Source organism: Miscanthus floridulus, chromosome 15, assembly GCF_019320115.1.
Source record: "Miscanthus floridulus cultivar M001 chromosome 15, ASM1932011v1, whole genome shotgun sequence".
Lineage (NCBI taxonomy): Eukaryota > Viridiplantae > Streptophyta > Magnoliopsida > Poales > Poaceae > Miscanthus > Miscanthus floridulus.
In genome coordinates, this window is record NC_089594.1 from 36,259,623 (window position 1) to 36,284,165 (window position 24,543).

Consider the following 24,543-nt stretch of genomic DNA (forward strand, 5'->3'; position numbering starts at 1 on the left):
GACGCTATAACTTTTTAGCGTCAGATTGTCTGTCGCTGTAGCCGCTTTTAGCGTCAGACCGTCCATCGTTAATCTTGGTGTTGTGGTGTAGTGACATATGAAGTTCATTATTCCTTCCTTTTTTTATGTGTACGAGAGCAAAATTCAGATTTAGAAACAAATGAAAAAATAACATATTAGTAGTGGTAGTAGTAGTTAGTGTAGTAGTAGTTGTAGTAGTTAGAGTAGTAGTAGTTGATAATTAAGCTGCATGTGGTTCCTTGATATATATGTGGTTGTCGGCCATCGTGCCGTGGTTTTCTTTCAGGTTTGAAAACCTCACCGTTCAGGGGAGATGCTGCCGAATTTTTGAGTTGACGTTATTTTGCTTCTTTATTTCTTTTTGCAGGAGCCGAGTCGGAGTACCCCGGTGTCCCCAGGTCTGCCCGCACCGCGTCGCCTCGCCACTGCACCGACCCGCCACGGCCCTGCTAGCCTGACTTCACCGCCACCTAAGGTATAACCACTCTTTCTTTGTCCTGGTCATGTATCTCCACGTAACCTAGTTAGGTGTCTCCCGTTCGAAAGAGATACGGTTAGAAATATGCAGATCTTTGCATATCAATAACCGTATGTGTTTTGAATTGTCCACGTTTTTTGGACAACCCGAGGATACGCAGATGGTGTTAGTTTTCATGGTCTGCTCTGATCCAAGACAGAGTTTCGATAGTACCTTCCTGTCGGGACGTGTATTTGGAGAACAGCGGGGAGGTGCTGCCGAAATTCTATTTCGGATAGGACCAGACCATGGGAACTAACACCATCTACGCATCCTCGGGTGGGATTAGGACCTATCATTACCTATTAGATGGTAGGAACGACGTGTATATGCAAGTCCATGGTTATATTTATTACTTGGTGATATATATGTTAGAGGATGGATGACCGTGAGTGGATGTACTCGGGCCGCCGGAGCGCCCGTGAGATTACCAGAGAATGGGTCGACAAGACCGAGGCTTTCATCAAGCAAGTATTTGACCAGGCTCCCGGAGCACGTGCCGTTTTTTGTCCCTGCATCAACTGTAAGAACAGAAAGAGGCAGACAAAGGAGGTGATGACTTCACATCTGGCTAGGCATGGATTTACGAAAAACTATACCCAGTGGACCCACCACGGTGAAGCCGATCGTGTGAGAGAGGAGGTGGTGAGACCACGTGTCGAGGATTACAATGCTGATGCCGAGGTAGCAGCTTGGTTAGATGACTTTCACGAAGCACACTTCGCTGACGGACGTAGGCAGCAGGAGGAGGAGCCAGAGGCAAGCGCAAAGGCGTATTACGACATGTTGTCTACGGTAGGGAAACCCCTTCATGGCCACACACAGATTTCAAAGCTTGATGGCATTTCACGCTTAATGGCCTTAAAGTCCCAGTTCAACCTCAGTCGAGAGAACTTTGATGAAATGTCGAAATGGAAGTAGACAATGAAATGGATGTTGATGTGGACGAGGGGGATGAGGTGGAAAATGCGAAGGACTTGGCGTTACTTGAAGGATTACATATTGGCAATGGCAATGATGACATAGTTGCTCCTTTGGAAAGTGTTGAACATTTCGACATGGCTGATAGTGATGATGAGAGCTATGATCCAGCTAATCCTGATGGGGATGATTATTTCTAATACATGTAATATTATGTTATTTTTTAATTATGCTTTATTTATTTTGCATCTCTTTATAATAATGTCTTGTTTATGATCCATCTAATCTGATCTTATTGTTTGTCTTGTAGGTGATTGTGCAAAGATGGCGGGCCGCAGAGCTTTGCGGGCGGTCAGGTCGCTTTACGACATGGGGGCAGTACACCAGGGCCCTCAGGTGAAGCTGGGGGGTCGGCACCACCTCAGGGGAGGAGGAGGAGGGTGGCCGGGAGGAGGCCTAGGGCGCCACTGCCTCAGCCTGCAGCAGCAGCACCAGAGCCCGAGGAGGAGCGGGAGGAAGAGCAGGTGGACGAGCAGGCTCAGCAGGGAGAGGACGAGCTGCAGGCCGAGCAGGAGGCCGAGCAGCTGGACGAGCAGGAGGAGCGGGAGGACGAGCAGGAGGCCGAGGCAGGAGGTTCCAGTTCCACCGGAACCTCGGGTGTCTACCAACGAGGTCCGGCGAGCCTACCTGAGCGGCCGATACCTGAGGCTCTACGCCCGGTCATTCGACCCGTTGGGCAAAAGTACGTAACTTTTACATTTTTTCGCTCCTACATATGATAGAATCACAATGGAAACTAACAGTTTTTTCTTAATCACTTACGCAGGTCTTGGAAGGTCGTGGTCCCAGGTGCTCACAAAAGGTTGCCCAATGGCATCCTGAGTCTTCTCTGTAGGGAACACTTCCCAGGCTTGGTTTGCTACACCGAAGCTCTGGAGCCGGCCTACACGTACGAGCACTACGTCGCCGCCCCTGATGCGGAGGACGAGATGGGCCGCACGTACGAAAGCGTGGCGGAGCGGGTTATGTGCGAGTTTTGGGTAAGTCTTCCTCCCACTACTTTGCTCAATACATTGCATTCGCTAGAGTTTCTTGTACCAGTGTATTGATACATCTTTTCTATATGCAGGACTTCTTCAAATGCGCCGAGGGCTACGAGGCAAGGGCGGCCAAGGCGTCGGCCAAATCTTTTAGAGGTCGCATCTTAGACATGCATTACGAGGCGCGGCTCCAGGCCATCATCGATTACTGTGCCGTCTACGAGCATCGGAAGGTAAAGAAAGAAGATGCAAGATTAATGCATCTGACCAAAGAGCAGTACCTGAAGGTAAATATACAACATCAATATTGATTTCTTCTGAGATTGGGTAGGCTTGAATTGTTCTTATATCTGTCAATGTACTTGATGTCGTACAGGTGCCTCCTGGCTGGTGCGCCAATAAAACGCGGGCCTGGCAGATGATGGTCGACAGGTGGGTGAGTGGCAATTGGGTGGATAACCACACCGTCCTCCGGGAATGACGTTTGCTGATGCCAGGTGTATCACACCACTAGGGCAACCTTAACATCCACGAATTTGGGGCTAGATGGGTACGTGACTTGGTGTAGCTTCATTTATTCTTTCAGACGTTTATTCCTGCATGATTTATAATCGTCTTGTTGTTTTTCTCGCAGTCGGCTGCACATCAAAACCAGCCATGCGGAGAGCTCAAGTCATGGGTTCTGGCCCACAAGGGCAAGGCGACAGACAACATCAACTGGAACCCGGACGACCCAACCGAGTCGTTCACCAACGAGAGCATCCCCGAGCGCATCAGTCAGTACACCGAGGCGGCAAGGGGAGTCCATGGGGCAGACTGGGATCCGCACACCGTGGACATTGACGGCGACATCGTCATGAGGGTGGGAGGAGGCAAGAAGCATGGGCGGTACCTCATCGGCAACAGCATGCTCGACCCGCACACCACTCCCACTCTCTCACATGTCCGGACAAGCGGCACGAGCGGTAGCGTGCCCATACGCCCAAGGCAGGACACTTCGACGCATCGTGTGGCAGCACTACAGGTTATTTCTGTTTTATTCGTCGTTCATTGGTTTTACATTCCTCGAAATTGCTTGTAACAATGCGGTGAAAAATTATAGGCCCAGGTGCATGCGCTCGAGGAGCATAAGGCTAGGGTGGAGGAAGAGCGACAGAGGGAGCGGGAGGCCGAGCGACAGAGGTGGGAGGCCGAGCGGGCGAGGTTTGACGCCTTGGCTCAGTACGTGGCAAGTCTTGGCGTCACGATGGGTCGTCCAGCGCCACTAGAGCTGTTTGCTCCTCCACCGCCTTACCCATACCCACCTTACTCATACGTGAGTTCAACTTCTCTAACAAAAGCTCTTTACTGTACATGTCAGCCATCGTGCCGTTGATGTGATGGGAGGCCTTCGTGCCGTTGATATATATGTGTGCCGGCCATCGTGCCGTTGATATGTGGTGGGCGGCCATCGTGCCGTTGGTTTTCTTGCAGGTTTTGGAAACCCCACCGTGCAGGGGAGGTGCTGCCGAAATTTTGATGTGTCTAGGCTTAGATTACAATTTTATACCTAGTTCTGCAAATTTTGACTTGTCTATGCTTAGATTACAATTATATGCCTTAGTATTACTATAATTACTAATTTTTCTTCTCCTTTGTGCAGAATCAATCGGCGGGTTCGAATGATGTGCCCGAGCAGCCGTCGTCGGGAGGGTCGTGGCACCAACCGTATCCACAACTTCCGCCGCATCAGCAGCCGTCGGGAGGGCCGGGGTACCAGCCGTATCCACACCTTACGCTGCCGCAGCAGCCGCCGTCGGGAGGGTGGGAGCCTTGGGGGTGAGCCTGTTGTTCTTCATCATGTATTAGCACTTTGTGACATGAACTTGTGTGAGATGAACTTAGCACTTTGAGATGGACATGTGTCGTTGGATTTGAGATGTTTAGATGGATTATAATGTGAGACATATGATGTGGATGACATATTTGTGATATATGTGATGTGGATGATGTGTTATATTTGTGAAATATGTGTTGTTGAAGCTGGAAATATAAACAAAAATAAAAAAAATGCTCTCAAAAATAAAAAATGCTCTCTGGACTCTTTGCCGAGAGTAGGGCTCTCGGCAAATCTGCCTCTTTGCCGAGAGCTTGGCGGTCGGCTCTCGGCAAATCTGCCTCTTTGCCGAGAGCTTGGTGGTCGGCTCTCGGCAAACCTATATTTTTTTTGAACACCACCTCTGCCACAAATCTTTTTTTTTAACAATTCTTTGCTGACGGTTGCTCTCGGCAAAGAAGTTCTTTGCCGACGGTCGCTCTCGGTAAAGAAGCTGTCACACACCGTTAGCGGTCGTTTGGTCGTTACTAGGGTGCGCCAGTTTGCCGAGAGCTAGAGTTTGCCGAGAGTCTTGACATTACTCTCGGTAAATATTTTGCCGAGAGGGGCACTCGGCAAAGAATCCTTTGCCGGTAGATGTTTTGCCGACGGTTCTTTGCCGAGAGCTGCTCTCGGCAAATAGTTTGCCGAGCGTCAACTCGTCTTTGCCGAGAGCTTCGGGCTCTCGGCAAAGGCCGGGAGTCCGGTAGTGATGTATTTTGCCCATGTTAACATTATCTTTGTGTTTGCTACAGTGTCAACAACCAATATATATAGTTGCTGTTTTAGTAGAGAAGTGTGGCTCATCTGCTTGTCAAGAGTACACATCAATCTGGATGGCTATTGGGGAGCTCGGGCCATGGAATGGTGGATTGGCAACAGAAAGCTCGTCCCGAAGTTCTTTCGCATGGGGTTCGACTCCTTCGTTTTACTGCTTGGGTGGAGCTTGTGGAAGGAGCGGAACCATAGGACGTTCCAGGCTGGTGCAACCTCGCCGCCAAGGCTGGCCATGTTGATCAAGGAGGAAGCGGAGAGGTGGTGTGCGGCCGGGAACGCCCACCTTTCCAGGCTGCTCACGCGTGCTTCAGCTTGAGCGCCGCTGTGCTGGTAGCTATCTTTTGTAACAATGTAGTGTCTTACCTTTGGATCCAGTAGTGCTAGGTGGCTTGGTAATGTTTTGTTACCAAGTTTCTGTTACCTTGTTTTCGAAACTCTTAGCTTCTTAATGAAATACGCGCATAAGCGTGTTCTCAAAAAAAAAAATGTGTCCAACAACACAGTGGAGAGAAAGGACGGGAGGATGAAGATTCAGATTTTTTTTATTCGGCTATGACGCACCATAAGCTTACGGTCAATTTCAGCGAAGCTTCAGTTGTCACTACACCATCACTCATTGTACAAGGCATTTATAAATGCCTCAAAAATGGTCAAAACAGCCCTCAAAGACCTTTTGAGGCATTTATTAAAACGCCGGCTAAAACATGGAAGTAAAAGGTCTTTTGAGGCGTTTTTTCCATAATCCCTTTTAATATCAACATTTAAAGGCATTTTCTGGCTGCCTAGAATACTTTTTAGAGGCACTCTAGAATTTGCCTTCAAACATTGATGGAGGCGTTATTAGAAATGCCTCCAAAACCAAGGTATCCATGCAACCCTTTCGACCAATATCAATTTAGTACATTAACATTGGATGCACCAAACTTTAAAATCTTTCATTATACAGACATAAGCTTTCATACAGAAAGCTAAACTACTATGGATTCAGCAGAGGAAGACCACTATGACTTTACTACAACGATTCAAATATTCAGTCAAGAGAACAAAACATCTCTAATCCATAGTCACACCAACAGTGCTGACAGCATGCAACTTAAGTTCTGAACTACTCTTGTGCAGCCATAAAATTCTTCTAGGTGCTGTTTCTCGAGTCCTGCAGACAAGCCTTTCAAGGTGTTGACAATAACATGCTCAAATTACAAAAGACAAGTACCTATAACTCATAGTCTCATACTATATAACTACTAGTACCAGAAAGAGAATGGTGACACTACCACCAACAAGCTTCTTGCCATTATCAAATCCAAAGGTCAGCAACCTCTACCTTCCCTGCACGCACCCCCCCCCCCCCCCCCCCCCCCCCCCCCCCCCCCCCCTGCTCGCTCACTCTAGGTTTCTGTAATCCACAACAAACCATCAGCTAGTCACATACAGAAACAAAATATGACAATAGTATCAGCAAGCAGGTAATTAATTTTCTAATACAAAAGCTAAACTTCTGAGTTTCCATATAGTCCACCACATAGCAGTGACAGTTTGACACCTATACTACTACAGCAACACCCTTTCTCTGCTTTTGACCAAGTATTCTACAAATTTATAAGCATGTTGTTGTCGCCCTTAAAATCAATATGTATTCACTGTGGTGTGTCTTCCATTGTGTTGCAGTGCTCTAATGGACTTGTTCTTCTCAGATTTAAGCTGAATAATTTAAGTTGAGGAACAAATTTAAAATAGCAATAAGCCTACGAAGCTTTAGTAGAGCAAAACAAGCAGCAATCAATTTTAGAAATAATTAAACTTTAGTAGATTTACCTAAGATGTAACGATGAAAATTCAGCAATTCATTGCAAATGAAAATGTACGCTCAGAGTTTTCCAATTTCCTGCAGACAGGAACCTAGAACTCTAATGGCAAAAGAGTCCAACATCTTAACCAAATTCATGATCTCTAAGAGTATCTGCGAGAAAAAGAAAGCCAGTTCATTGCATTAACCAGTTATAAAAACGGAGGCTAACACTAAAATGGATGGGTGTGTCAAAATATCTCATTGAATCTGCTTCTATTGATTATATTTGCGAGTGGAGTTCTTCTTTTTTATTGTGTCGACATGCAACCTTTCCAAAGACAAATAATTTGGGTAGGACCAGTCATAAATAATCCTCCTTCTCTACCATATTATATACCAACTTCTAACTTTTAATTGGTGCCCACTTTAAATCTTTGGTAGTGAAACTTGTGAGTTACCCTACTACAAGCAGGCCAATAGATAAAATCAGTAATAACAATGTTTCTTTTCTGGCATACTATGAACCAGTATTTAGTGCCTTTGCATGTGTTGAATGCTTGCTTGCTGGATTCAGGATAAAGAAGCTCTATTAGAGACATACCGGAATGATCGTAGACATTCCCAATGATGAAAGAGCTCTGACCTGGAGAAAAAGTAGACCTTATATCTTGCTTACAGTGACCTGGGGTCCTTGACCCCTCTTGTTTCCGCAAAAAAGGGAGAAGGGACCAAATAACCTTAGGCTGGCATATCTCATCTGACTATAACGCTATAGTGTCCCTGCCAGTTACACGCTGCAAATGGTGAACTAAGTGAGTTTCAATGCATAGTGCATGTCAGAAATTACAGCTCCAAACTATAATATAGATATTGAAGATTTATCAGATATCTATAACATTGAACTGAAGAATCCATATGCACAAATCATATAACGGCCAATAGAGTTTGGTTATTAATATTGTGACTATATATATCATTTGGTTAAATCCATGAAAATTACAATTATATTAGTCAAGAAGCTCAGTCAAATGAATATTATCAACTGCCGGATTACCATAAAACTACCACTAAATCACAACGGGTTCATAAAACTACCACTAAATCACAATGGGTAACTGAATTTCACCTCAACAGTTGATATAAGAAAAATAGCAGTCCCCAAAATTGACCAAGCAACTAAAAGATAAGTACAGGGTCATGACTACAGTAGTCGTTGCAAAGTTCATATGCTAAAGATCATAAACAACAGGAGGGTGAGCTGCTGATACATGCTAACTGAATAACCGTAGTTACTGGCAAGCAGCTGGATATTCACCCTACGTTGTATTCAGGAAACCTTGTTAAGCTTTACAGCTAGACTGATAGCAATCAAGCTTAGCACTACTCTACTGAGTGAAACTTCCAGAAAAAAAAGTAGTAATAGGCAGCAAAACATTTTGTAGCAATAATACTGCATGGTAAGTGCCAGCGTCAATCACCTATGCCGTGGCGTGCCGATTAGGAATTTCATGTCGTATGTGGCACCACCAGCGTGCAGCCTCAGAGAAGTTGATGGACAGCTCTCTTCGGGCCATGGCAGCATGGAAGCCACGGGGTTCAGATTAGGCCGAAGGCACACCGACGAGGAAGGAGATCATCATGAGTACCAGAGAGGCAACCTTGGAGGACAAGCAGCTGTAGAGAATATAGGGATCTGGATCTGAATGAGGACGCACGGGTGAAGGTAGATCGACGGAGGATGTCAGAAATTCTTATTACCTTGAGCGCATTTTATGGAACACGTGTTGGGTGTAATCCATGTCGATACAGACACCATCAACATGCCCGGTTCCGTGTTAGGCAGAGTCTTCGTGGAGGAGCACTTGAGGATACGGCGTACCCGACGAAGCCGACGCTTCAGAATCTCGACGAACCCAGCAAATCTCCCCGCGCCGACGCAGTTGCGCCGTGCTCCCCGCGCCGCCTCCTCACAGCTGCGCCATCCACTTCGCGCCGCCCGATGCAGCCGTGCCGCCTCCCCGCAGCTGCGCCGTGCTCCCCGTGCCGCCTGACCCAGGCGCGACGCCTCCCTGCAGCCGCGCTGTCCTCCCCGCGCTGCCTCCCTGCAGCCGCGCTGTCCTCCCCGCGCCGCCTGATGCAGTCGCGCCGCCTCCCCACAGCTGTGCCGCCCGCCCCACGCCTCAAAAATGTTATAGGTACCGAGGCTTTTTTTTTTTTTTTGATAAAACGCCTCTAATTATTGCAGGCATTTAAGGCATTTTATTGTTTTGCCTTTAAAAAACTATTTTCAGAGGTCTTTTTTGAGAGAAATGCCTTTATAAAATAAGAAATTAAGACACTTTAAAAAAATGCCTTTAACAGAATGCCTTCTACGGAGAGACATGTTGCAGTGTGTTGCAGCACTCCACAATGGCTACGGTGTTGTCGGTGCATTCCTGTACATGCATAAAATGTTAAATGCTACCTTTTTAGGTACAGTGTGAGTGCCCTTATACATTACTTGCTCAGGACCATTGATCGGATCGCAGCAATACCATAATTATTAAAATCCAGGCCCGTACATTAGCAGGTGCAAAGTGTGCGACTCTTCAGGGCCTCCGAATTTACACAATACACTAAATAGTAAGTAGCAATTAATTAATGGCTAGGCCTACAATCAATAATTTGTTAATTGGAGTTGGCCCAACGTAAGGCCCATGGCCATCCGCCATGCATAGCCCACCAGCCTGCTTTGGTCCTCGGCTTCCCCATAGCCCATAGGTACAGATTGGCCGGCGACGTTTTATTTTCCTTTGCTGCAAACCAACAGCCTGTTCGCTTGCTCATAAACGATCGTAAATTTCCAGCCGGGAACAGTGTTTTTCTCTCACACCAAACCAGCCAGCAGTAAATAATCCACGATACGATACGGCCTCCCGAACATGCTGCAAATTGTTGTCGCGCCGCTGCTAGACTTCGGCACCGCGGCGACCGTGCAACCATCGGTTCATTGCCAAGACGCCAAGTCGTCGTCCACCGGGAGCCAACACGTCGTCAGCTCGGTACGCACACGGCTTTCATTTCAAAGAATACTCAGCATGTTCGCTTGTTGGTTTCAGCCAGTCCAAATCAGCCAGCCAAACAGTGTTTTCCTCTCACAACAAACCAGCACCAGCCAGCCCAAATCAGCCCAAAAACCAACCAGCGAACAGGCCGACTAAGAGAATGATGCTTTTCAGTAGAACATAAGGTCAGTTTGTTGCTGAAGTACTTTTTGTATCGTTTTACATCAAGATTTGATATGTTCTAGTATTGTATTCCTGGATTTATTCCAGGATTTAACGGCGCTATACTTTCGCTGGTAGACGACGTCCTCGTCGATAGCGAGGTGCCAGTGGTCACTTCATGAATCTCGAAATCTACCGGCTCGGTCCTTCGGAGGCGCTTATATAGGGGTAGGGTTTACGTACGTTGTACTATGTAATTCTCATAAAAAAAAGAACAACGTATATTTGAAGCTTTATAATAAAATAAAAGTATGCTTTTGTTATATTATTTTCTTATAAATTTTAGGGTCACATCACGCATTTCGTTCAGGTACCTCCAAATCGTAGGTTTCGGCATGTTAAAATCCCACCAATAATCATCAGAACCACTATCATCCATATCAGCAATAGAAGAATCGGATCTGTGCACACCAATTTAAACAACATTAATGTTGTGATGCGCACCTTGAGAAAGCAATCGCCCTATTCCCACACCTTCACACTTGGATGACTCGTCTAGCGATGGTATGATTCTCCCTCTAATTTGTTTGCTTTGAGCGGATCAGAAGATCAGGATCCATGAAGGTTGGTGCCCGGCGAAGGTGCCCATGGATGAAGGTACGCCCAAAGGTGGTACCGAGAGAGCGTGACTCAAGATTGGTCTGGGGGAAGTCGGGAGCGTGTCACGTGCTTGTCCACCCGGCATTAGCACGCTCACATGACATGGAGTAGAGAGATTCAGGGGAGACATGGACCACTTTGCCCTAGAATGTAGTAAGAATATGCTTCTTGTTAGCCGATTACATCAAATAATGACAACAATATCTCTATTTCCTTGCTAGCGCATCTTATTAGTTTCCCTGCGTGGTAGCAAGAGATGGGCAGCTTCTTTTGTAGGGGATCCCATCAAAGTACAACAGTAATTTTGTGAGTTCTGGGCTAATAAGTACTGACTTTAGGCAGCTGCACGGTAGAGACATGGCCACCTGCAACCTTTAGGGTCGGTCTGGTGTGGAGCTTCTCTCCATCATCTTCAGAACCAAACGGGCCGGGAGGTGCTCTCACATGGGGTGGGCAAATGCTGGAGGTAAAAAACAACTTCCACTGACTCCTTAGCGAGGCATCCGTGGACCCATGGCTGATTGAACATGGATGCCCTTGACCACATGCTTCTGTGCCCTTGCTACTGGTGTGAATGAATGGGCGGCAGCGACGTCACAGGCTTCACCAGTGTGGGCATCTCCAACAGCCGAGTGACGGGCAAGGTGTTGTGCTAGACGCAACGTGGTGTGGCGGGGATCCCTTGGCAAGGAGTCACTAAGATACGGAGCGAAGGGCGAAGGCCCACCACGGCGTGATGTCCAGGCGGCAATGGTGGGGGAGGCTTGGGTAAGGTGGCGGCGAGTTCGATGACGAGGATAGCCTGGTAGTTAGGAACAAATACACGGAGGACCTTGGTTGACTCAATGAACACATATTTGATATACATATCAGTTGTTTTCTTGCCTGTTTGTTTGCCTGCTGCTGCACCTACGCTCTCTCGCGTAGCCCTGGGCGTTCGGTTGTTCTCGGTTTTTGAAGAAGTTCGGTTCTCAGAAAACCAGTACTGATCGGTTCTTCAAAAAACATGGAACCGACTAAGTTCGGTATCGGTTCTTTCGGTTCGGTTCCGGGTAGAACAAAAAAAACGAACAGCACCCAAAATCCATGTAACAGCATGTTCAATAGCAAATTTTGACAACATTTCAGCAGGATTGCATACAAAACCACAATGACAAATATAACAGTCGAATAGAGTAACAAATACATAATATAGAGTGCTAACTTCTAAAGCAAGGCATCAGCATTTAGCAAGAGTGCAAGACACTAAGACAACACACTACTACACTATTTTCGGTTTCTCGGTTAGTTCGGTTAACCGAGGGGGGAACCGATTTTACCGAACAAATTTCAGTTCCTCGGAAATGAGAACGGAACAGCTGAGACTTCGGTTCTCGATAAATTCGGTTCGGTTCTCGGTAAAATTTGTCCAGGGCTACTCTCGCATGAGCCACAACGTGTGGCCGCCTGAGCCAAGCTCAAGAGAAATGGAAGTGATTCGCGTTTCTCTGGAGACAGGCACATGTGGCATTTGGCCAGCTAGGCTCTGGCAGCCGTGTAGGGAACCAAACCACAAGTTTTTTGCATAGCGCCGGCCAAGCCAGCTTGGATGCAGGGCACAAAACACGCCCAGGGCACCGATGGTGAGGATGTGGAGGGCACATGCGGGTGGGTGGGAGGCATGTAGGGCACATGCGGGTGGAAGGCATGGAGGGATCGAGAGTGCATAAAGTGGAGAGAGTAGAGAAAGAAAGGAGAAGTAAGAGAGGAAACAAGGAAGAAAAGAAAAGAAGGAAAAAAAGAAAGTAGAAAAAAATTTAGATATTACAGACATTTCAATGTTTTCGACTATAACAAAAATTGCTTTGTCCAAATGTTTTTCTAACTAGAGAAGCCAAAGCTAAAAAAAGTTGTTTTGACCGGCGCTGGAGCTATTCCAAATGTACCCTTACTTTGGTAGTTTAGCATATGACAGATCCTAAAAGATTTTATGCTTTTGTGCTCCAAATGAACTGCTACACCCATTATCAGTTTATTTGTGATCACTGTTGTGGCTTGTAGATTGGTGAAATTTGCACAAAATTAAAGCCAAAAGCATCATCGGGTACTTTGGATGGGTACTTTGGATGGTTTAAGTTACAACGCAGGATTAAGCAGTCATGCATGGGAGTCAATATGATGCCATCACGGTCAATACAGTGTATACACATACTCCTTTTTGGGGGGAATACCAGCGGTCAATATAATGCCAACGATCAGTATATTGTACACATATTCTTTCTATATGCACTGGAAATGATAAGATGAAGTAGGCAGCTGCCATCAAACGGTCCTGTTTACATTAAGATTCATGTAGGTCAAAGGGCCAACTCGTGCCCGTGAGAACATATTTTCTCACGAGGTAGACTCGTGACCGCTCCCCTCAATTCCCATTTACCATTTCCCCCTTCAGACTCCACCGCGCACCCCCTCTCTTACCTCAGTGCCTTCTCTCGTCCAAGCTCATCCACGGTGCAAATCCATGCATGCCTGCCGCTCTTACCTCCACAACGTGGGCTGCCCCCAAACCATAGGTGTAACGATCCGAGTTTGTTACAATATAGGCTCTTATTTTGGGCCATCAGAGGAAGCAACCTAACGAGCTTTTGTGGAGATCCCTGGTTCCTTGAGCTAGATCGATCATTAGAATCCATCAAATTACCCCGCAAGTATCCCCGGATAGATATGATCAGGCTAACAATGGAAGCAATGAAGAATCCCTTACTAGGATTAGTAATCATTCTATTGACATCGTCAACACCAACTCAACTTCAGAGAGTTCCCTAGAATATGAATTCTTAGTCTCCAATACCAAGCCACCCAATGACTTAGTCAATTCAGCAAAGATAGAGAACTGCTGGAGACTCTGCTAGATTCACCGGACCATCCGGTAAATCCCAGAACAACAAAGACAAGTGGGGAATGAGCTGTTTTCTTTTATTGAATCTTGGACCCACATGTCAGCATGAGTTTGGACATTTCATCAGCTAAAGCCACCCCATCTCACCCACTCTCTCACCCACCCATTCATTTGCAACTCTCCCTCTCTCTCTCTCTACAACCCAAGAACAAGGATGAACCCTAGAACTACAGAGAGAAAGAGTTGGAGCATAGATTGAAGAAGGAAAGGAAAGAGAGGAAGGGAAGCACCACCAACACCTCTTGGACACCATCAACATCTTCAACTTCACTCATGGTGACCTCAAGAGAAGTATCTCTCATTCTTAGATTCCTCTCCAAGCATCTAATTTGTGATTTTTGGTGAAAGCTTGGAGATTGCTTGCTGGTGGTGGTTCCATCATATGTAGGAGTAAGTTCAAGAGATCCTCACCTAGCTCAATCATCCAACTATCCTATGGATTGTCCTTTGATTCATCTCTTTGGAATGTTTGCAAGGAGAAGCCCATAAAGAGCAAATCTCTCTTTGGATGAAGAAACTTGGATAGAAAGAAGTTGGATCTTCGAGTTTTTGGCTATAGAAGCTCTCAAATCTCAGAGCTAAGGATTTCACCTCAATCTCATGAATTATCTCTATTTTCTCATGTTTTTTGGTTTAATCCCAAACCCAAAGTTACACTTATCAAATCTAGCTCAAAATCTAGCTATCTTGAGCCTAGTGAATCACCTAAACTACCCTAAGGATGTCTTGCACATGCATAGATCACAGCACCACACATCTAGGCTTGAAACCCAAGATAACCCATGAAAAGCTATGAACATAGGTTCTATCGACACCGTTCAGGGGAGCGTCCATCAGATGCGATGGAGTGTCCGCTAGATCCAGAAAGTCACCCAACAGAGCCTTATACTCCTTTGGAGTGAGTCAATGGAGAGTCTGCCATATCAAGCGGAGTGTCTGCCAATTTATAGAGTGAGTAACTGAAGTACCCGAGAGCACCATGTCTCCAGCGAAGAGTCTGTGATCTTTCACAGAGGGTCCGCTGAATTATAAACCCAACCATAAACCGAGACCTCCCAGTTTTCACCGAAGCATCCGTCACATGGTTCAGACCGTCCGATGATGGATGTAAACCCTAGAAATGCCTAAGTCCTAAACCACCGGAGTGTTCTTCGGAGCGTCCGTCAGATCGTGGAGTGTCCATCACCACCGATGGAGAGTCCGCCAACCCTAACAAAGTCAAACCAGAACCAAGTCACCTCAAAGTCCAACCCGATGGAGAGTCCGCCACATATCGCGGAGAGTCCGTCAGTTAACAGGAAGTGTGAGATTGTTTAGGGAGCCCTGTTAGTCATCTCTTCTCAAGTTCCAAATCAAGTCTCAATCTTTACCTCCTTATCGGTTATCTTCAATCTTGATCTCCGTTTCTTTCAGGGAATCGTGTAGCGTGAGGAACGTATATAAGTCATCATCGTCAGCTTCAAATTTGTTCGAACGGCATAACCAGGCAGGCACCCCACTATTATAAACCCTATTTTGGATACTTATCTTGTTTCATTATGAGTTATGCATTTTCATATAGATATGATTAACAAATTAATGTTGCTTCATTAAATTAGAACCACCCATTAATTAATTAGAGCCTTAATTTAATTAATAGGGTTTGGAACGCTTAATTGCTTGCTTGCTTAGTAACGTTAGAAGTCGAGTATGAGAAGGCAACTCATGCTTGCGCATGTAGGATACTACATCAGGATAACTAATCACTAAAATAGATGAGGGATACAGCTTATCTACTTTCCTAACCATGAGTAAGGACTCACCTCAAGTTGAAATATGAACTTGATGATCAACTTGGTAATTCTTGCTCATGCGAGGGGTAGGTCACTGTGAGTGTGGGATCTCAAGTGACGTAGCTCGCAGAGCAGTTAAGAACCATGCATTGGGATACATGAGTCCCAGTAACCACCCGTATGGACCACATGTCGCATATGGGGGCAGCAAGCCAAGTAACTGATCGCGACCAGTCTATCCGTGAAACTGGCAAGAAAATGGCGCTGGTTAGATGGTGGTAGCATTAACAGGGAACAAATCAAACCTTTCATGAGACATTCGGGCCGGATTAGGGAAAGGTTGGAGATGTGAGGCAACCCTTACCCTCGCACACGGGTATGGTGGTTAGTCCGATTCTTCCGTGTGGATACAGTTGTACACCTCTGTAGAGTTTCGAAAGCCTGAAGTCTCTCAGGACGGACACTTCTGGTTGTTCCTATTTTCTATACACATGGTAGTGTTGATAATGAAACTTGATTATGAGATGAAATATAAATGTTGATAACTTTATTATGTCACTCCTTACTACTTGGCATAAATTTAACAACCATGTTAATGTTGGTTTATGAGCATGTCATCTTTAAGAAACACCATTGCTTTTCTACAAATGTACAAATGCCTGATAATGTCCTTGCATCCTCCAAATATTTATGTTGGAATTAAGTCCCGCGATTACAAAATATACTCATGGTGTTGCCGTTAAGTTGTTTTGCAGGTATCTTGATTAGGTTGTCTTGAGCCAATGCTCACTCTATCGATGACCAGTGGACCTTGGAACGGGCGATTCCAAGATGAACCGCATGTTAAACTCCGATAAGATCTAAGAGAATTTTTGAAGAGTCGAACCGTAGAAAGTGAAGCATATAATCTTGTACACTTGTAACCTCTTATTTGTGTATATCAATAAACTTAGTGAATTACTTTAATCCATTTAAGTCCCTTGGTACAATGTTGCATGTTATATGTTGGTTTGCCATTTGGGGAGTTTTGTGTCTCTCGACCGTTACAAAGATCCTGAAGAGAAGATGTGGACGACATTTTCCTGGGGCCTCGTGTTGGGGCGACAACCCCCATAATAGGTCTACCTCTACCCTCGTCGCTCCCTTCTTCTCCTGTGCCATATTCCAGCCTCTAGGCTTCCCTCCTCACCATGATTGACCTCTCTCTACAGTCACAAGCTCTCTTCTTTCTTGTTCCTGCTACGACCTCTGTTCGGTCTCCTTGAGCCGTCACGTACTCTCATCTCTCTGGATCCCCAATTCTAGTTTTCTGTTATTTTCTTCACCTTTTATAACTTCTTGTTTGAATTCTCATCATTTTCTTTGTTTTTTAGCATGCATCCTCACCATCTTCATGCTGCCATTCCTGATCTAGAACTTCAATCTCAAAAAAAGGTCACTTCATTTTGATGCAATTCTTGTTCAAATTTTTTTCCTTTTCTTCCTTGAATCTCTCAAATTCACCCCCCCTCTTGGACATCTTGATCCTTTCAGGACACATACGTGGCTGGCATGGACCTGCGATGCACCATTTGACAAGTTTAGCGATTCAGAAATGTATTTTCAAAGTTTGTGGACCTAAGTGACACACCTTTAAAAGTTTGAGAGTCGTTGGTGCATTTCACTCTTTTCACCCTTAAAAGTTTGAGAGTCATTGGTGCATTTAACTCTTTTTATGATCTGGTGGTAGAATAAATCAAACACTTGCTACCTATTTACCTACCAGGTAGTGCACCCATGATGGCCCTTTTTTTATTTACAATCTAAGTGGCACAGAATATAGTTCCACTCATAGGTACGTTTTGGGTCCACACGCTTCCACCAATTTGATCTAGGCGCGCCAATGCTGACTCTGACTTTTTTTGCACTTGGACTGTGCTGACTCCACAGCATGTTATGGTAGTTCCTAACTTAAAAAGAATTATGTTAGGTGCTAATCCTGTTAAACAATTCGGATCGTCTAGGAGTAGATCTAGCCGGGGTGCTTGATGAATCAAAGACCTAGAACACGTTCTAATGCAACGAGAGAGAAACAGAGATGGGTGGATGAGGGCTGACGAACCTGACACCACGGAGGGGGATGATCCAGAGACCGCCATCGGGTTCGTTGGTGAAGTCTGTGCATGGGCAGCGATGGTCAGGGAAGACGGGTCGGAGATGCGGTGCCGGCGGTGAAGATCGACGGTGGCGCAGTGCAGTGGTGGAGGTACTTCCTGTCACTGGCTGCGCCCCTCACTTAGATCGGGTTTAGGGTTTGTCGGTGGGGAGCTCGACTTAGGTCAACCTCGTGATAAGAGCCACCAGCCCCCACCTCTTTTTATAGTGTAGGGTGACAGGGGCCCTCCAGCCATGGTGGGCTGGGCGCCCCCGATCAGGGCGCGAATCAAAGGCCCAACTGGGCCGTTGGGTCCAGTTAGGATTAGAGATCATCTAACAATCTCCCCCTTGATCTCTTTCTATCTTTCACTTTCATATCATTTACTTTTGTTCATTCCATTACAGATTAGTGCATAGAGCATGTCTCATCGTCATGGTCCATTGCCGATAGATTTAACAGTTACAACACACTACTCTGTTCTGAAATAGATACTTATCTTTGAGCCTTCTTTTGTCCAGGAATTATAGGCTTTCCCTTAAATCCATGCCGGCTACATGTTCTCTGAACACATTGGGTGGTAAGCCTTTTGTAAGCGGATCCGCGAGCATCTTTACTGTACTTATATGCTCAAGACTTATGACTTGATCCCAGACTTTATCTTTCACAACACAATACTTTATGTCAATGTGTTTAGTAGCACCACTTGACTTATTGTTGTGAGCATATTGTACCGCTGGATTATTATCACAGTATAACTTAAGTGGTCTATAGATGTCGTCAACCACCTTCAAACCAGGTATGAACTTCTTTAGCCAGCTCACCTGCCCCGTTGCCTCATAACACGCTACAAACTCGACATACATTGTGGACGATGTAGTGACGGTTTGTTTTGAGCTTTTCCATGAAATAGCTCCTCCTGCGAGAGTGAATACATATCCAGACGTGGATTTTCTATCATCTCCCGCGTTTCCAGGTACGTTCTCGGTCCACAGGCTTCCAGCAGTTTCCAGGCGCCAATGCTGACTCTTTACTTTTCTCCACTTGACTATATATATGGTGCTGGTGGTTCCACCTCTACAACAGGTTACGTTAGGTACTTAAAACAACTGTATGTTAGGTGCTAATCCAAGAACTCGTTGATTTTGAAAGTTTTTAGGAATAGAAATTTAGCATACTTGTTTGTTTAAAGATCTCTTAAACCTTTTTACTCCAATATAAGTCACTATGCAATTATTACCTTTGTTTTCTTAACATTTGTGACTTCAATCTATTTATTATACTAAGTTATGAGTTATATATTTGCTTCTTTGTATTCAAGACTCAATCCCCCAATATTTTTTTTCACTATATATTAACTGGTTGTAGGGTCCACAAAGATATTTGTCTGCTCCATTGCACAAATAAGAGTAAATTATACTGGTAGCTCCCAGACTATTATGCTATTCTTATACATGTTGTCAAACCAAAAAATTGCATATTTCGGTCCATGAAGTGTTTAAGTACCCACAATCCTGGTCCAAAGTAAACATGACATAGTCAATTAGCGAACATGGCCCTCTAGCATAGATTCGACGTATGCGTCCACAACTGATAATTACATGGGTGGTCCTCGAATTATTATGTGATTCACATCTACATCCTCAAACTATGTGTGATCTATTTAAATACCCCAATCCCGGTCTAAAACAACCTATTCATTGCTTCTCAGAGTTTGCTTATTATTGACATCATTGTTACCAGTTCCCATCTTATTTCGGAAAGCAATGTATTAACTCAACTTTCGAGTATGCACTACTACAGAAATGAGATCTAGTCCCGGTTGGGAACTAGCTCTATTCCCGGTTTCCCAACCGGGACTAGCAATCCGGGGCTAAAGGTGTTGTTCTTTAGTCCCGGTTTGTTACAACCGGGACTAAAAATCCTCCCAGCTTTAAAAAATATAATGCCTCCCACCGCTGCTCCCTGTGAGATTCGAACCCAAGACCTCATGCACTGCCTCGCGCGTAGCTTACCACCCCACCTACACAACACATCTAACAATGGATGGGATGCTTTCCTTTTGAACTAACCCATCAGGGGACCTTTAGTCCGGGTTGGTGTTACCAACCGGGACTAAAGGGTCTACCTTTAGTCTGGGTTGGTATTACCAACCGGGACTAAAGGTTAGAGGACTTTTAGTCCCGGTTTAGCCGTTGGGCAGGGACCTTTAGTCTCGGTTGGAGACACCAACCGGGACTAAAGGCCTTCTAGTCCCGGAGGCAAAAAACGCCGAGGCTAATGTCAAATTGGGACATCGTTCTAAAGTCTGTTCTCTAGTAGTGATGGTTGGACGGAGTCTGCTAGGCCGAACATTGTTGTCAGGTGTGTCCTAGGACACGTCAGTCGTTCACTACATTGGCGAGAAGCAACTAGGCATCAACCCACATGGTGCTACAACCTTGATGTACCCACGAAGGCCCCCGCGTCGTCCCATCCGCGGGCGACTCTGGTGGAGGCCCCGACCACACCGCCACTAGCTCCCTCCCTCCCATCCCATCCTCTACTACTGCCAGAGCTCGCCGGCGGTTGCCCACGCGGAGGTGACGACTGCGGCAGCGGGGGCTTACACCCTCTTCCTCTACTTTATCCTCCTCGCTCCTCCATGGCTGCAGGCTACCATGGCCGGTGGTGGTGTGGCTGCGCGGCCGAGCTAGCTATAGATCCATGTAGGAGACGGCTAGATCCGTGCTCCTCCATCACGCATCTGCGCTCTGCTCGTTCTCTGGTGTAAGCTCGGCCGGGCTCGCAGGTGCGACATCAATGGCACACTAGGATCTCGTGTAGGTGCAGAGGCTATTGTTGTCTTCCCCTAGTCGCGGCGCCCTTTCCTCATTCCTCTCCTTGCGTCCGCTCTTGGTGGCGGGGTTGGGCGAATTGGATCTCCCTATGGTCAGATCTGACCAGTTGCAGGCCATGGTGGCGGAAGAAAGGCCAGTCTGAACTCCCCTGGCGTTTGGTGGCTGAGCCCGGTGAGCACTCCGTTCTCCTTGGCTGGGACGCACCCCGTGCATGTCCGGGAGGCAGGGCGTTGTGCTGCAGTCAGGAGGCTCCTAGCTGGTTCAAGATGTGCTTTCCGTGGTGGCAGAAGCGGCTTGCTACTGGTGTGACGTGCCTGAGCCATGCCAGCACAGCAGCAGCATATCGAGCGTGATACAACTTGGGGCTGATTCGGTGCCCATGAGATCCCACAGCATCACCATGGCGCTTCCAGTGGTGGTGTCGCCCACTGCCATGTGCGAGCTATCAAGGGCTCAAGGTGTTGGGGGTGTGGGCGTGCCATCATGCAATGGATCGGCCATCCTTTTTCTGAGAAGGCGATCTATAGTTCATGGGTTCAGGAGCCTTGCTATCGACGGCGACACCCTTGGGCGCTGCTAACCTCCTTGGAGGCCTCGTTGTCGCCCCACCCATGTTACTTTAGAATATCTCCTGTTGAAAACCTAGCTCTAGATGTCTGAGGCCGATGGCAGTGGCATACTCGATGTCGCATCCTACTTGTAGGCATCATCGTGGTGTACGCCGTCTCAGACTTAATCATCAGAACTCTTCTGCAAGGTGACCGATTTGCTTGCACTTCATATATGGGGGCAGAAGCTGTTTGCTAGATGGTGTTTGCTGCCAGTATATTTGCTCTAACGTTCATTAGGTTCGTTGATTACATCTTCTCATCATATGCCGGGTTAGCTGACCATGATCCCCTCTCTTGGATCTCCTCGTTCTCCAATCATCTGCCATCCAAGCCTTAAAGCTTCCTCCCCTTTAGGGCTGTAGGTGGAAGGCAATTGGATCCTAGATGAACTCCATAGAAGATGTACATCACGACTGTCGTATGTTATCTTGACTCAGTGCCTTACAGTCGCTCGTGGAAAAGGAGATAATTGGAGTTCTATCTATTGGCGGTGCAAAATGTTTGGCGATCATCGACTTCCCTCTGCCTAGGAGTTGTAGCTTTGTTGTTTCTCCCCGTGGTTGCAAGTGATTGTTGTTCTTTTGTTTGTGCTCTCTTTCTCGCCTTTCTTGCTTTGTAACTCTGGGCTCATGATCCAAATTGTAACTACCATTACCAGCTTTTGGCGAAATATGTGGTAATGAATTTTAGGTCTGGACAGTTCGTCCTCCCGGTGATCTCTCAAAAAAACCCTTGATGTACTTGGATGTGGTACTTAGCTCCTCGTAGTTGCAACATAGCGGCAAGTCGAAGGGAGCATTGTGGACATGTCCTTCTCGGAGGGCCAAGTTGATAATTTGGATCGGATTGTAGTACTTCATTAGATCATTAGGGTCCCAACTGTGTAATTTGGAGATCTAGATGTGAATCGAATGATAGTTTAGAGATCACTTGTCTAATTATGAGTTGTAATAGGCTCATATATTAGTTTCACGTCGGAGCACCACGTTAGCAAATGGGCTATGTCGTGGCTGTTTGTGTTTTGGACCAAGATTGAGGTACTTAAATACTATAAGGACCTAAATATTCAATTTCATAGTTTAGGGACCTAGATTAGAACATGATACCTTAGGGACCACAAGTGTAGTTTATCCCTCAAAGATTTGTCTCAAGAAAAAAGTTTGCTAAATGTGGTGAAATACAAATATATGTTTCAGGTTGGTGTTGCGAGAATGGAGAGCTCCTTCTCATCTACCGGTACATGCCCAATGGCAGCCTGGACCAACATCTCTTCGGTGAGAAACGCCACCAGCAGCTTCCAATTCTCCAGTGGCAGACACGCTACGATGTCATCAAGGACATCGCCGCCGGTCTCCACTACGTCCACCATGAGTACGAGCGCGCCGTGCTCCACCGCGACATCAAGGCCAGCAACATAATGCTCGACGCAGACTTCCGTGGCCGCCTCGGCGACTTCGGCCTCGCCCGCGTCGTGGCCTTCGACAAGACCTCCTTCACCGACATGGGCGTCGCCGGCACCTGGGGCTTCATCGCGCCGGAGTACGCCGTCAGCCACAAGGCCACGCGCCAGACCGACGTCTACGCGTTTGGGGTGCTCGTCCTCGAGGTCGTCACCGGCAAGAGGTCGCTCGGTGCTGCGGATTCCACGTTCCCGCTGCTCATGGACTGGGTCTGGTGGCTTCATGGCGAGGGAAGGCTGTTGGAAGCCGTAGAGGATGAGCTCACCACCATGGGAGGTTTCAGCTCTGACGACAATGAGGACGCCACCCGGTTGCTGCTCCTGGGTTTGGCGTGCAGCAGCCCCAACCCGTCAGACCGACCGAGCATGGATCAGGTGGTGCAGGTCATCGCCAAGTCGATGCCGCCGCCGGCAGTGCCGCTAGTGAAGCCGGCTTTCGTTTGGCCACCGGAAGGAGAGCAGCTACTGCTCTCAGACAATGCCGATGATGATGGCGATTTTGTGGAGTCAGATCATCGTGATTCTGACAGGAGACACTGGGAGGAGACGGAGCACTGTGATAGCTTGGCGACGGGCATCAAACCATCATCGGAGATCACCCAGCGCAAGTCCCGTAATGTTGTTGAGACAAACATCAGTCAGGACATTGAAAAATGCGTGTAAGCACTAGGAAAATGCTTTCTAAACATCACTCAATGTTGTGCACTCATACTTCGTTTCGTCGAAGGTAACTTATCCACGATGACTATATATTCGAGGAGGCTGTTGGAGGCATGGTTTCCAATATCGGACGAAATCTCCTGATATTTCCGATATATCCTCTTTATCCGTAGGTGCCGATAAGGAAATATCTATCTTTTTCGTACAAATTTTGTTTAAATTTACTTAAATTCAAATTAATTTTTATTTGAATTTGGTCCGATATTTCTGATATATCCTGTTTATTCTCTTTATCTTTGACCCCCGATAAATTTTAATATCCGAAAATGAAAAACTTGGTTGGAGGACTAAACCTTCCATTTGGTGGAAGAATAGCTGATGGTGTAGTAGTTGTTGTTCATCCAAGCCTAGTCAGTACCGATGTCTAGTAACTGATTTATATCACATCCATAATACAACAATCTTCAAACATACATCAAGCTTATTGGTAGCCGGTACCCTTCTGGGGACCCTCCTACTACGGCATTTCGCCGTCCTAACCAGTGATGTTTGCAAGAAGCTTGGTTTCGCAGGTGTTAGCGTGTGTCTGTGTCGTCACGCGAAGTCATTTGGAGAGCTCGAAAGGTGGAGGTTCACTGGGTAACCCAAGGATCCAGTGAAATCATCCTCATAAAACCCGAAGACCTAAGGCCTTACATGGGCGTGAGCCTATCCCTCAAGGTGTTCTGTGCACACGAAATCACTGGTGTGAAAGAAACCGTCGGATTGAATTTCTGTATGATAGAAGGACTAGAATGCCCGTGCCCATATTGGGATACATAGTATTCCATTTTCCTATCATGAATATAAAGGATACATAGTATTTCATTCTGTCATCAACCACTTCACTATTCCACTTTCGCTTACCAGTTCGACCACCAATCATCCAAGGACCAACATTTGGCGCCCACCCGTGCTTGTTGCTCGAACTTTCGAATAGCCCCTGAAAGAGTAAGATGATGGAGATCACAGAGATATTGAAGAAAACTCAACCCATCCCACCCAACCCCGAAGATCTACGCAACACATATGTCAACAATTAAATCGCCCCAACAAGGGCTTTAGCCGAAGGGCACCTTAATGACGATGCATTCGAAGGTGAAGATGAGGACCTCGAGAACAAAGACACGTGCGAGCTGTCAACGAAAACCAATGTTTGGTGAATTAGAAGCGTACAAGCAAGAAATAAATAAAGCTGAACAAAGAGCTGCAAAACAAAGAGACGAAGAACTGAAGAGTTGTAGAACAAACTGAACAAAGAAGTCTTCGACCTCTCGAGAGCAAGAAACAATGACCTGAGAGGT

General features: G+C 46.3%; 2 protein-coding genes and 1 long non-coding RNA gene across 6 annotated transcripts; 2 read left to right on the forward strand and 1 right to left on the reverse strand.

The window, feature by feature from the left end:
- The first annotated feature begins 2,429 nt into the window (after positions 1-2,429).
- Positions 2,430-3,275, forward strand: LOC136508244 (uncharacterized). Of its 2 annotated transcripts, XR_010771912.1 has the most exons (4): positions 2,430-2,499; positions 2,589-2,786; positions 2,876-3,049; positions 3,134-3,275. XR_010771912.1 is itself a non-coding variant. In XM_066502885.1 (3 exons), the coding sequence occupies exons 1-3, from the start codon at positions 2,449-2,451 to the stop codon at positions 2,978-2,980; spliced, it is 354 nt and encodes a 117-aa protein (XP_066358982.1). In that variant the 5' UTR covers positions 2,430-2,448; the 3' UTR covers positions 2,981-3,056. The 2 variants fall into 2 exon arrangements, 1 of the variants encoding a protein (XP_066358982.1); XM_066502885.1 differs by lacking the exon at positions 3,134-3,275 and having other exon boundaries at positions 2,876-3,056.
- Positions 3,276-6,541: 3,266 nt separating this feature from the next.
- On the reverse strand, positions 6,542-9,094 carry LOC136509246 (uncharacterized). 3 transcript variants are annotated; one of them, XR_010772290.1, is made up of 4 exons: positions 8,679-9,094; positions 8,399-8,594; positions 7,522-7,714; positions 6,542-6,832 (listed from the first exon to the last, which is right to left on the reverse strand). It is a non-coding gene; the product is annotated as an uncharacterized lncRNA (long non-coding RNA). The 3 variants fall into 3 exon arrangements; XR_010772289.1 differs by having other exon boundaries at positions 6,542-7,091; XR_010772288.1 differs by lacking the exon at positions 6,542-6,832 and having other exon boundaries at positions 7,108-7,714.
- A 747-nt stretch (positions 9,095-9,841) lies between these two features.
- Positions 9,842-23,671, forward strand: LOC136507359 (probable L-type lectin-domain containing receptor kinase S.7). Its single transcript, XM_066502114.1, has 5 exons — positions 9,842-9,961; positions 10,210-10,287; positions 10,732-10,783; positions 22,278-23,311; positions 23,546-23,671. Exons 1-4 carry the CDS (start codon positions 9,842-9,844, stop codon positions 23,201-23,203), a joined length of 1,176 nt encoding a protein of 391 aa, XP_066358211.1. The 3' UTR covers positions 23,204-23,311; positions 23,546-23,671.
- Positions 23,672-24,543: the final 872 nt, after the last annotated feature.